At 37.9% G+C, this 13502-nt stretch overlaps 1 protein-coding gene across 1 annotated transcript in view; it reads right to left on the reverse strand.

The window, feature by feature from the left end:
• The window catches only part of LOC137255644 (ciliogenesis-associated TTC17-interacting protein-like), a 28019-nt gene extending 16321 nt beyond the window's left edge, over positions 1 to 11698 (reverse strand). Inside the window, exons 1-7 of the mRNA XM_067793111.1 lie at positions 11538 to 11698; positions 9888 to 9985; positions 8626 to 8870; positions 7633 to 7719; positions 6544 to 6604; positions 6166 to 6269; positions 5286 to 5410 (exon numbers count right to left, since the gene is read on the reverse strand). Of these exons, the coding sequence (XP_067649212.1) occupies positions 5286 to 5410; positions 6166 to 6269; positions 6544 to 6604; positions 7633 to 7719; positions 8626 to 8870; positions 9888 to 9985; positions 11538 to 11560 (743 nt within the window). The 5' untranslated portion in view covers positions 11561 to 11698. The remainder of the gene's footprint in view (positions 1 to 5285; positions 5411 to 6165; positions 6270 to 6543; positions 6605 to 7632; positions 7720 to 8625; positions 8871 to 9887; positions 9986 to 11537) is intronic.
• Positions 11699 to 13502: the final 1804 nt, after the last annotated feature.

Below are 13502 nucleotides of genomic sequence, written 5' to 3' on the forward strand. Positions count from 1 at the left end.
TCTCTGAACATGGTATCGACTGATAAGACTATCTTACTCTCTGAACATGGTATCAACTGATAAGACTACCTTACTCTCTGTGAACATGGTATAAACTGATAAGACTACCTTACTCTCTGTGAACATGGTATCAACTGATAAGACTACCTTACTCTCTGTGAACATGGTATCAACTGATAGGACTACCTTACTCTCTGTGAACATGGTATAAACTGATAAGACTACCTTACTCTCTGAACATGGTATCAACTGATAGGACTACCTTACTCTCTGAACATGGTATCAACTGATAAGACTATTTTACTCTCTGAACATGGTATCAACTGATAGGACTACCTTACTCTCTGTGAACATGGTGTAAACTGATAAGACTACCTCACTCTCTGTGAACATGGTATCAACTGATAAGACTACCTTACTCTCTGTGAACATGGTATCAACTGATAAGACTATCTTACTCTCTGAACATGGTATCAACTGATAAGACTATCTTACTCTCTGAACATGGTATAAACTGATAGGACTACCTTACTCTCTGTGAACATGGTATAAACTGATAAGACTACCTTACTCTCTGAACATGGTATAAACTGATAAGACTATCTTACTCTCTGAACATGGTATCAACTGATAGGACTACCTTACTCTCTGAACATGGTATCAACTGATAAGACTATTTTACTCTCTGAACATGGTATAAACTGATAAGACTACCTTACTCTCTGTGAACATGGTATCAACTGATAAGACTACCTTACTCTCTCTGAACATGGTATCAACTGATAAGACTATCTTACTCTCTGAACATGGTATCAACTGATAAGACTATCTTACTCTCTGAACATGGTATCAACTGATAAGACTACCTTACTCTCTCTGAACATGGTATCAACTTATAAGACTACCTTACTCTCTGAACATGGTATCAACTGATAAGACTATCTTACTCTCTGAACATGGTATAAACTGATAGGACTACCTTACTCTCTGTGAACATGGTATCAACTGATAAGACTACCTTACTCTCTGAACATGGTATAAACTGATAAGACTATCTTACTCTCTGAACATGGTATCAACTGATAGGACTACCTTACTCTCTGAACATGGTATCAACTGATAAGACTATTTTACTCTCTGAACATGGTATAAACTGATAAGACTACCTTACTCTCTGAACATGGTATCAACTGATAAGACTACCTTACTCTCTGAACATGGTATCAACTGATAAGACTACCTTACTCTCTGAACATGGTATAAACTGATAAGACTATCTTTCTCTCTGAACATGGTATCAACTGATAGGACTACCTTACTCTCTGAACATGGTATCAACTGATAAGACTATTTTACTCTCTGAACATGGTATAAACTGATAAGACTACCTTACTCTCTGAACATGGTATCAACTGATAAGACTACCTTACTCTCTGAACATGGTATCAACTGATAGGACTACCTTACTCTCTGAACATGGTATCAACTGATAAGACTACCTTACTCTCTGTGAACATGGTATCAACTGATAAGACTACCTTACTCTCTGAACATGGTATCAACTGATAGGACTACCTTACTCTCTGAACATGGTATCAACTTATAAGACTACCTTACTCTCTGAACATGGTATCAACTGATAAGACTATCTTACTCTCTGAACATGGTATCAACTGATAAGACTACCTTACTCTCTGTGAACATGGTATCAACTGATAAGACTACCTTACTCTCTGTGAACTTGGTATCAACTGATAAGACTATCTTACTCTCTGAACATGGTATCGACTGATAAGACTATCTTACTCTCTGAACATGGTATCAACTGATAAGACTACCTTACTCTCTGTGAACATGGTATAAACTGATAAGACTACCTTACTCTCTGTGAACATGGTATCAACTGATAAGACTACCTTACTCTCTGTGAACATGGTATCAACTGATAGGACTACCTTACTCTCTGTGAACATGGTATAAACTGATAAGACTACCTTACTCTCTGAACATGGTATCAACTGATAGGACTACCTTACTCTCTGAACATGGTATCAACTGATAAGACTATTTTACTCTCTGAACATGGTATCAACTGATAGGACTACCTTACTCTCTGTGAACATGGTGTAAACTGATAAGACTACCTCACTCTCTGTGAACATGGTATCAACTGATAAGACTACCTTACTCTCTGTGAACATGGTATCAACTGACAAGACTATCTTACTCTCTGAACATGGTATCAACTGATAAGACTATCTTACTCTCTGAACATGGTATAAACTGATAGGACTACCTTACTCTCTGTGAACATGGTATAAACTGATAAGACTACCTTACTCTCTGAACATGGTATAAACTGATAAGACTATCTTACTCTCTGAACATGGTATCAACTGATAGGACTACCTTACTCTCTGAACATGGTATCAACTGATAAGACTATTTTACTCTCTGAACATGGTATAAACTGATAAGACTACCTTACTCTCTGAACATGGTATCAACTGATAAGACTACCTTACTCTCTGAACATGGTATCAACTGATAGGACTACCTTACTCTCTGAACATGGTATCAACTGATAAGACTACCTTACTCTCTGTGAACATGGTATCAACTGATAAGACTACCTTACTCTCTGAACATGGTATCAACTGATAGGACTACCTTACTCTCTGAACATGGTATCAACTTATAAGACTACCTTACTCTCTGAACATGGTATCAACTGATAAGACTATCTTACTCTCTGAACATGGTATCAACTGATAAGACTATCTTACTCTCTGAACATGGTATAAACTGATAAGACTACTTTACTCTCTGAACATGGTATCAACTGATAAGACTACCTTACTCTCTGAACATGGTATCAACTGATAAGACTACCTTACTCTCTGAACATGGTATCAACTGATAGGACTACCTTACTCTCTGAACATGGTATCAACTGATAAGACTACCTTACTCTCTGTGAACATGGTATCAACTGATAAGACTACCTTACTCTCTGAACATGGTATAAACTGATAGGACTACCTTACTCTCTGAACATGGTATAAACTGATAAGACTACCTTACTCTCTGAACATGGTATAAACTGATAAGACTATCTTACTCTCTGAACATGGTATCAACTGATAAGACTATTTTACTCTCTGAACATGTTATCAACTGATAAGACTATTTTACTCTCTGAACATGGTATAAACTGATAAGACTACCTTACTCTCTGAACATGGTATCAACTGATAAGACTACCTTACTCTCTGAACATGGTATCAACTGATAGGACTACTTTACTCTCTGAACATGGTATCAACTGATAAGACTACCTTACTCTCTGTGAACATGGTATCAACTGATAAGACTACCTTACTCTCTGAACATGGTATCAACTGATAGGACTACCTTACTCTCTGAACATGGTATCAACTTATAAGACTACCTTACTCTCTGAACATGGTATCAACTGATAAGACTATCTTACTCTCTGAACATGGTATCAACTGATAAGACTACCTTACTCTCTGTGAACATGGTATCAACTGATAAGACTACCTTACTCTCTCTGAACATGGTATCAACTGATAAGACTATCTTACTCTCTGAACATGGTATCAACTGATAAGACTATCTTACTCTCTGAACATGGTATCAACTGATAAGACTACCTTACTCTCTGTGAACATGGTATCAACTGATAAGACTACCTTACTCTCTCTGAACATGGTATCAACTTATAAGACTACCTTACTCTCTGAACATGGTATCAACTGATAAGACTATCTTACTCTCTGAACATGGTATAAACTGATAGGACTACCTTACTCTCTGTGAACATGGTATCAACTGATAAGACTACCTTACTCTCTGAACATGGTATAAACTGATAAGACTATCTTACTCTCTGAACATGGTATCAACTGATAGGACTACCTTACTCTCTGAACATGGTATCAACTGATAAGACTATTTTACTCTCTGAACATGGTATAAACTGATAAGACTACCTTACTCTCTGAACATGGTATCAACTGATAAGACTACCTTACTCTCTGAACATGGTATCAACTGATAAGACTACCTTACTCTCTGAACATGGTATCAACTGATAAGACTACCTTACTCTGTGTGAACATGGTATCAACTGATAAGACTACCTTACTCTCTGAACATGGTATCAACTGATAGGACTACCTTACTCTCTGAACATGGTATCAACTGATAAGACTACCTTACTCTCTGAACATGGTATCAACTGATAAGACTATCTTACTCTCTGAACATGGTATCAACTGATAAGACTACCTTACTCTCTGTGAACATGGCATCAACTGATAAGACTACCTTACTCTCTCTGAACATGGTATCAACGTATAAGACTACCTTACTCTCTGAACATGGTATCAACTTATAAGACTACCTTACTCTCTGAACATGGTATCAACTGATAATACTATCTTACTCTCTGAACATGGTATCAACTGATAGGACTACCTTACTCTCTGAACATGGTATCAACTGATAGGACTACCTTACTCTCTGAACATGGTATCAACTGATAGGACTACCTTACTCTCTGAACATGGTATCAACTGATAAGACTATTTTACTCTCTGAACATGGTATCAACTGATAAGACTACCTTACTCTCTGTGAACATGGTATCAACTGATAAGACTATCTTCCTCTCTGAACATGGTATCAACTGATAAGACTACCTTACTCTCTGAACATGGTATCAACTGATAAGACTATTTTACTCTCTGAACATGGTATCAACTGATAAGACTATTTTACTCTCTGTGAACATGGTATCAACTGATAAGACTACCTTACTCTCTGAACATGGTATCAACTGATAAGACTACCTTACTCTCTGAACATGGTATCAACTGATAAGACTACCTTACTCTCTGTGAACATGGTATAAACTGATAAGACTACCTTACTCTCTGTGAACATGGTATCAACTGATAAGACTATTTTACTCTCTGTGAACATGGTATAAACTGATAAGACTACCTTACTCTCTGTGAACATGGTATCAACTGATAGGACTATTTTACTCTCTGTGAAGACGGTATCAACTGATAAGACTACCTTACTCTCTGTGAACATGTTATTAACTGATAAGACTATCTTACTCTCTGTGAACATGGTATCAAATGTTAAGACTATCAGACTCTCAGTGAAACACTGTATCAAGTGTTAAGACAATCGGATTTACTGTGGTGTGAACACAATGTTAAATCAATGGTTAAGACTATGTGGCTCACCAGTCGCCTGAGAAGTAGGACTGCCATGTTGTAGGTAGGTCTGTTGTAGAGATGATGGTTCTCTCTACACCAAACACCCTCATATCAAGACCTTCCACATTCTGAGATCTCTCTTCCAGATGTTTCTAAAACACAAGCAAGAATGTGAGCGTTGTGCACTGACTAATCTCCAAAGCAAAGACATTTCTTGTTTGGAGAACCTTTAACTCGAACAAACCAGTAGTTTAGGGAGTCTACCTAGGGGTACTTATAAGCATTAAAATGGACATTTTCAATTTTAATTAACAGCTGTTACTATATATTGAATAAAACTGTTTACAAATTTTAAAATACACTTTTTGACTTGTTCGACCACCACAACAGAGCCCCCACCAAAGAGCAGGTAACTCTAAGCTTGAAGTCTGTACCTCACTTTCTATGCTGAATGATGTCAGGGAGATGGGTAGCCCCATCCAAGAGCAGGTAACTCTAAGCTTAAAGCCTGTACCTAACTTTCTGTGCTGAACGATGTCAGACAGAATGTGGGGAGATGGGAAGCCAGATTCAAAGAATCTGTAACCTCTACAGGATTGTTTGATTCTTTATCAGGAGAGATCCTTTTTGGGGTACTTACACACACAAAACTTACTCCTATAGACCAGAGTCCAGGAGTGGCATTCTGTCTGATAAAATGAGCTGTATAACAAGTGGAATCCATAACGTACAAATGGTATAAGGTTGCACTTATTTGGTCACGTGACCTGTTTTCTCAATCGATCAAGGGTGTAACTCACACGTATAATCTGATTTTACTCAAACAGAATAGACTTTACCAGACCATAATTGTGTCCAAACTTCAGACTAGAAGCCAGAGATCTGGTTTACATGAAAAAATACTCACATATACAGCTACACTGAGATTGGCATCCGAGTCAAAGGAAAGCAGCTGCATGTCATCAGGAAAATTCTTTTCTATCAACAGCCTGTGGAGCAGCAGATTGGACCCTGCAATGTCAAGTGTCAAAAAGATGTGTGAGTGAGGAAAGGACAGAGTTTGGGCTTCATTTGGGAGGGTGGTGTTCTGGTGTGAGTGGTATTTGCAAGGAAAGTGTCTGGATGTGAGTGGTATTTGGGTGGGTGGTCTTTGGGTCTGGTATTTGGGAGGGAGGTGCTTAGGTGCGGGTGGTATTTGAGAGGGTAGTGTTTGAGTGTATGGTGTGTGGGGGAGGGCTGTATTTGAGTCTCAACACAAAGGGATCTCACAAACAAAGGGCCTCACCTTCAGAAATAAAGCCTTGCATCGTGTCCAGTGGGATTGTTTTGGCAGTTCTTTGAACATCCTGTAAAAGTGATATTTACAACACACTAATGTTCAAAAACAAACCTCAACAAAAAAGGTGTTTGTTAATACATAAGTCAAGTCTGACTGGAAATTCTGGTTGAGTAATTCTGATAAACCACACTGTTCATTCCAGCCTCTCTACAAAGTGAGCCCATGTACTTGCACATTTTGCCGTGTTAAACATTAGTGCGCAAATGGCGCAAGGACTTGCGTAGAAAGAGCAAGGAAACCATCACAAGAAGATTGAATCGATATTTCCTGTTGCATGAAAACTACCATCATATATACCAGTTCACTGACAACAAAAAAATGGTGATGTCAATGAAGACATCAAAACGGGCAATTAAACATCACTAGACAAGATTCTTTACCTTTTCGGTTCTAGTTTGTTTTTGCAAAGCCTCGTCTTATATGCAAGGATAAAGATTACTGTGTGTATTTGTCTCATTTTACAGAGCTGGAAATTGCAATCAACTGTGCATACGTTTCCTAGATCTACCGGTGAATTTGATAAAACATACCCAACAATACAACAGGATTAATTCTGATGCAGTGATCAGAATAATACAGCATCTGAAACTATTATTTAACCAAGAGGAATACATTCTACAAAGATGAATATACTCTACAAAGAGGAATAAGTTCTACCAAGAAGAATATATTCCATATGCAAAGAACATGTTGTATTATGATACTGAGAAAGTGTAACAACAGGATTAACTTGCATAATTCAAGGTGGATTTGTTAACACTCTATTTCAAATGACTGATCATGACAGAAATATGAGTGAAGGTTTTAGGCACAAGATATATACGGAACACACCACTTTGATTTGGATATCCAGGGTCAAGTTAGGGGGTAGGCTTATCTCTATGAGACTGGCTTACCTAAGTAAAACACAGTAATGTTTTGTGTGAGTCTGGTAGACAAAACAAAAGCTATTTAAATGGATTTAATGATATCTGCCATACTGTTTCACCCAAACTGAATTTAGATTTGAATTAGTCTTCACTTGTAAACAGTTACCTCCCCCTGTGTGATGACTCGATTCACAACATAACCTTCCTCCTGACGAACAACAAACGTCTTTCTGTCTAATGGGCAATTCTCCAGCTGAAATGATAACACATTTATCTATAGTATGTGCGTGCAGTCTTTCTGTCTAATGGGCAATTCTCCAGCTGAAATGATAACACATTTATCTATAGTATGTGCGTGCAGTCTTTCTGTCTAATGGGCAATTCTCCAGCTGAAATGATAACACATTTGAGGTGTCAGGATCGAGCCCACCTGTGACCAGGTGTGAAAACCTTGGCGTCAACATTGTGTGCAGACTCTTTCAGTGTTGTCACAACCCCTAGTGTACAGTACACAACCCTGTGCACTTAAAAGAACCCATGAATCTGTTGGTACATGACCAGATGGTGGCCCCATGAATACATGCACACCTAGTTGCGGTTACAGCAACATGCAGTGAAACTGGACAGAGTACTGTGACTATGTGTCCCAGTCCACCAATCTATGAATGGGTACCTCGTTCGGATGAGAGAGCCTCAATAAACTTGGTGCGCCAAGTGGCAGCAAGAGTTGTATACACCTAAGGGAGATGAGATTGAAATACGATGTGCTGTTGAGATTGACATCCAGTGATCGAGGGAAAAATACCAGCGCCTTGAGCATAAACTAGTGGGTGGATATGTGTGCTATACAACTATCCTATATCTATCTATTTATCTACAGTATGTGCGTGCAGTCTTCCTGGGCAATTCTCCAGCTGAAATGATAACACATCTACAGTATGTCTGGGCAGTTGAAGACAAGTCTCTTGCTGTTGTATGTTTCACACTTTATCATTGTCTTTCTTGGACAAACAGTTCATGAGGGAACAATAGGACAGAGGTGCCAACTGTACCTTGGAAGAAAGGGAGATATAGCGATAACAACGTATTCATTAGGATCAGGAAAATTATAACATTTAATCAGTGTTTTCAAGCCTGTATTTTGTTTACTTGTACCTACTTTGACATATTCATGATGCTGCTGTTCAATGGTTTCAAGTTGCTTGGTGACATAGCAAGTGATGGATGTGCCACATGGCACTCCATCTATGGCGCCATGGCTGTTGGCGTGTATGAGGAACAGCTCTTGGGACTTGTACTTGGTGGGCTCAACGGTCACCGTAAACTCTCCCAGCTCCTTCCCTGTGTCCGACACGGTCACCAGGTTGTCGTCAAACAGCAGGTACTGGAAATCTGTTTCGCCATCTTAACATAAACACATCAACCATATCAGCTTATACACATAAAACATTAACTGAAAATGTATTTCTAACTTTTACTTACAAACAAACAGACAAGCCAAATTAATAAGTTTTTATTGGATAAAATATCATTTAAGCTTATCCTGACTCATACGCTAGAGTGGTTAGTGTGAGTTAGGACAAGGTCAAATTCATACTTTTCCCAAACAAATCCACATCAATTGCAGTTAATGAATATGAGAAAGGGGTGTAATGAAATGTAGGAGAGATTTATGTGCAAACAGATATGTCATTTCTATACACATATAAATGTAAAACTACTAAGTTTCCACAGTCAATCTGTGCTTGTAAGAGGAAAAAAATGTTTAATGTTCACACAGTTTTATTACATACTAACCACAAAAAGAAACTGTGCACATGGGATGTACTGGGAAAACATGTGCATGCAGATATAGATGTAAACACCGCATTTGATGAATTGAATTTAACAAATATGCATGGCCCTTTTTCCTGTGTTGAGGTCCTGTGACCTTTGCCTAGCACTTCACAATCAGATCAATCAATTAATTGCCTGTGATATTTTAAATGAACTTGTAACATTAGCTATTTGGGATTTGAAAGTGATACAACACGATGGGAAGTTTTTAAGAAAAAAAAAAACCACCAAGTAACTGTTAGTGTGAAAACTAGACTGTTATATCATTCAATATTCCTCTTGGAATCTTGCTTTACACCAAAAGGGGTGTAGACTAAGGCACATATTATTTCTAACAGCACAAGTGGATTATATTGTATTAGCTATCAGTTATCATTCAGCATTATTGAGAGGATTTTGTCTTATTTAATTGAATAAAAAATGTCGCACCTGTTACACTTATTTGAAATGAACACCCAGATTTTAAAAACATGGTGGTTTTATAAAAGTATAGATACTCACTTGAAAATAGAAATACCCACTTAGTCTCATATGTATGGGCATCATACCTACATTGTCACAAGCTCACCTGGAACCCTGACATACCTATATTTTGCAGAAACTCCAGTCCAGAAGCACTCGCCTTTGGGGCCACTCCAGCGTCAACTGAGCCTGGAACCTCTGATGCCACACCATTAGGATTACTGCAACAGAGATAAATAAATACAGTCACTGATAAATCAGTCCAGAACTAGACGCCAGTATCACTTGAACACAATACAATAACAGAAACTGTACAGTCATGAGCCTGACCAAAGACATAAATCACATGGAGTTTGTATATATCAGCATAACCTGTACATGGACATAACACTTGGAACCTGTATGTGGACATAAAACACATGCATGAATTTACGGATCATGCAGAAAAATCTGACAATGGATGCTGCAAAATTTAACATCAAATCCATATACATTTTGCAAAATTTTAATCAGCTAACAGTTATCACTGAGTTTGCTACGAGCTGGGTTATGGGCATTTGTTATGGTCATTTGTCATGATGTAACAAGATGATGATGATGATGATGATGATGATGATGATGATGATGATGATGATGATGATGATGATGATGATGATGATGATACATAATACAATAACAGTAACTGGATTACAGAATATTACAACAAAATACCAATAATATTTAAGTGTCTGGGATCCCTGTTTTGTGGTCCAGGACCCCTGATAATAAAAGTGTATGAGTCCCTGCATGGGGCCCTCACATGTACCCCTTAAGGAAAATCCCTGCACATGGATACAAAAAAATATGGAACTTGTATATGGACACAGAGACAGGACATGGATACACACCCATGGAACCTGTACATTTATGTAACACACATGGAGACTGTGTTTCAACATAACACACATGGAGACTGTGTTTCAACATCATACCACACATGGAGACCATACATGGACACAACACATAACATGGCTAGTAGTAATCCATTGATAAAAGTATTATCGGCTGCCCTCTGACAGCACATGCTCTCTACAGATAATGCAAGAAACACAATCACCGAAAACAAGAGAATACCAGTGTGAGTGAACAGAACTGAAGGCCGAGTAGCATGATCGCAATCTATTAAATCCACTGTAAATTTGAGATAATGTATGTGTCAAGTACACAGATTTTCTACATCTGGCAAACACTGCTAAATTCAAGCAAAAAATCCTGTTAAAATAATTCCAGAATATTTTATTTTTACGATCACAAGATGTGAAATGAATTCATGAAAGTTTATAGTTTGATTCACTGAATAAGCGAGTGAATTGTAGCAAACCTGTACTAGTAATTCTGTTAGAAGTAATGACAATGGTTAGGGTTCTTAGTATTTCATGCATATTATTTCACAACACCATGGAATTTATTTTAAGGGAAAGTAATCATCTGACACGAGAGAGCAAATACACATGCATGCTTCTGCCAATACTATTACTGACAAACTGTGTTTTGCTGGACATTTTCATGATCAAATGTTGATATATTTTTCACTATATCAGAAAATATACTGAAAAAAATCCATAAGAAGATCTGAATGACAATAATCTAGCGTTCAAGACATTATATCTATCTGATAACCTGTGACAGCGTCACTGTCATTCAACTACCCTACCATATTATTTATCATCAGCTTTGCGAAGAAACATATGTCAATACAATGTCATTAAATATCATTCTGAGAAAAACAGTTACCTGTTGATTGCATCGGCGCTCATTGTTTACTTTAAAAGGCAGGCAAAGCAGGTTGACTAAATGCAATACACTAAAGAATCGTCACAAAATAAAAGAATATTTGACAGAACAACTTCACGTCAAAGCACTCAACATGGCCGTCGTCACTATGGAAATCGGAACTTCCGTCATTCAAAGGGAAGTAATCAGACTACATATGTGTTGGTGAACCGCTATAGAAAAGTGATCAAAAAGTAGCACGTTATACTTGGGTTGTTAGTATTTTTTCGGTTAAGTGGCTATTGTCGCTAGCGATTAGTTTTAGAACCAACACTCTCAGAGTCAGGTACCTGGTCACCAAAAGTCAGCGATTTAGCTGTCTCTTTAACCGTGGCTCTTTCACTATCATCATTTTACCAGCTTCTCTAGTCATACAGGAATGTGGACGTTTGATTTGTTTCGGTCAAAATTACACCAATCAAAATACGTTACTAACCAACATACGTTATATTTTGGATTGCACATTCTTAGCAAAGTACAAGTCCTAGTAAAGTACAAATTCTAGAAGATGACTCTGTCGTAAGAGGCCACCAATGGGATCGGGTGGTCAGACTCGCTGACCTTGTTGATACATATCATCGGTTCCCAGTTGCGCAGATCGATGCTCATGTTGTTGATCACTGGATTTTCTGATCCATAGTCGATTATTTACAGACCGCCGCCATATACCTGGAATATTGATGAGTGCGGCGCAAAACTAAACTCACTCACTCACTCATTCACAAATTCCTTTCGGGATTTAGAACCCACACCCTCAGAGTCAGGCACCTTATCACCAGCACGCATATCATAGGCATGGAATTATGATCATTGTTATAATATTTAGATCTGAGAATGATATTATTAATAGCAGGTGACTAAGGCGTTATAATAATACATTTAAAATAGGAAATGATAAATAAAGGCTTGTGGGGTAGGAAACACACAAGGTAAGAGAGGTAGGTAATCGCTTGTGGAGGAAATAAGCACGAAAGTAAGACGTTAGTGCTTGTTGGAAGTTGCTAGTTGTTAAAAGCTGAATATTGCCCTGATCCTCATACAGCGACATACTGCAGCATTGTAGGAGATATTACCTTATATGTGTGTGTGTGTGTGTGTGTGTGTGTGTGTGTGTGTGTGTGTGTGTGTGTGTGTGTGTGTGTGTGTGTGTGTGTGTGATATTATTTATTACTCTAGGGTAAATGCAACTTTTGTAAGTGCTTAATGGGCACTGTAAACGACACGTTCGAATTGTAAGTTAAGCATCTGATTCAAAATTCGTTGAGTCTGAGTGAAATGAAACATTATCAAAAACAGCGAAAACCAAGGTGCTAAAACAAACCAACATCGTGTTTGATTCAAACGCCCAAACATAACAAACAAGCGCATGCAGAAGAGAAACTTCTCAAACAGCTTCTGGGAAGTTCAAATAGACATTTTAATTATTCCTCATAAATAAACAAGCAAGATCGATCATAAACATATAACCACTAACAGCAAATTTTTCAAAGTGAAACATCATAACTGGCTCAGTTTACAATTTTACTTACCGCGCCGAAGCCTTTCATGGCAGTGTGCTAAAAGGCACATCTGAAATTGTGGTAATAACTTCACCGAAAGCATATGCCTCAGAATTGAATTGGTTCATTATATATGGTTACATTGTGCGAAATATTAATATTGCTAGCCAGTCAACACGGGATGACTCGGGTTTCATCATTAAGCTGCCAATATGTTGAATATATTTATCTGGCCATACTCTTGCGAGGTTTAACAAGTCGGAGAGAATGACATATTTTTGTACAAAATAGCCCCATGAAAATTCACTGTCTAGTGGGACCAGTCATAATGAAGATTCAAAGGCCCGAATGGATTTTTACTAGCCACAGGGTAGCGAGCCAGTAGTTACTTCGCACACTGTATCTTTACATGTGTATCTAACGTGAC

The sequence above is a fragment of the Haliotis asinina genome, chromosome 11, assembly GCF_037392515.1.
Source record: "Haliotis asinina isolate JCU_RB_2024 chromosome 11, JCU_Hal_asi_v2, whole genome shotgun sequence".
NCBI classification, from domain to species: Eukaryota; Metazoa; Mollusca; class Gastropoda; order Lepetellida; family Haliotidae; genus Haliotis; species Haliotis asinina.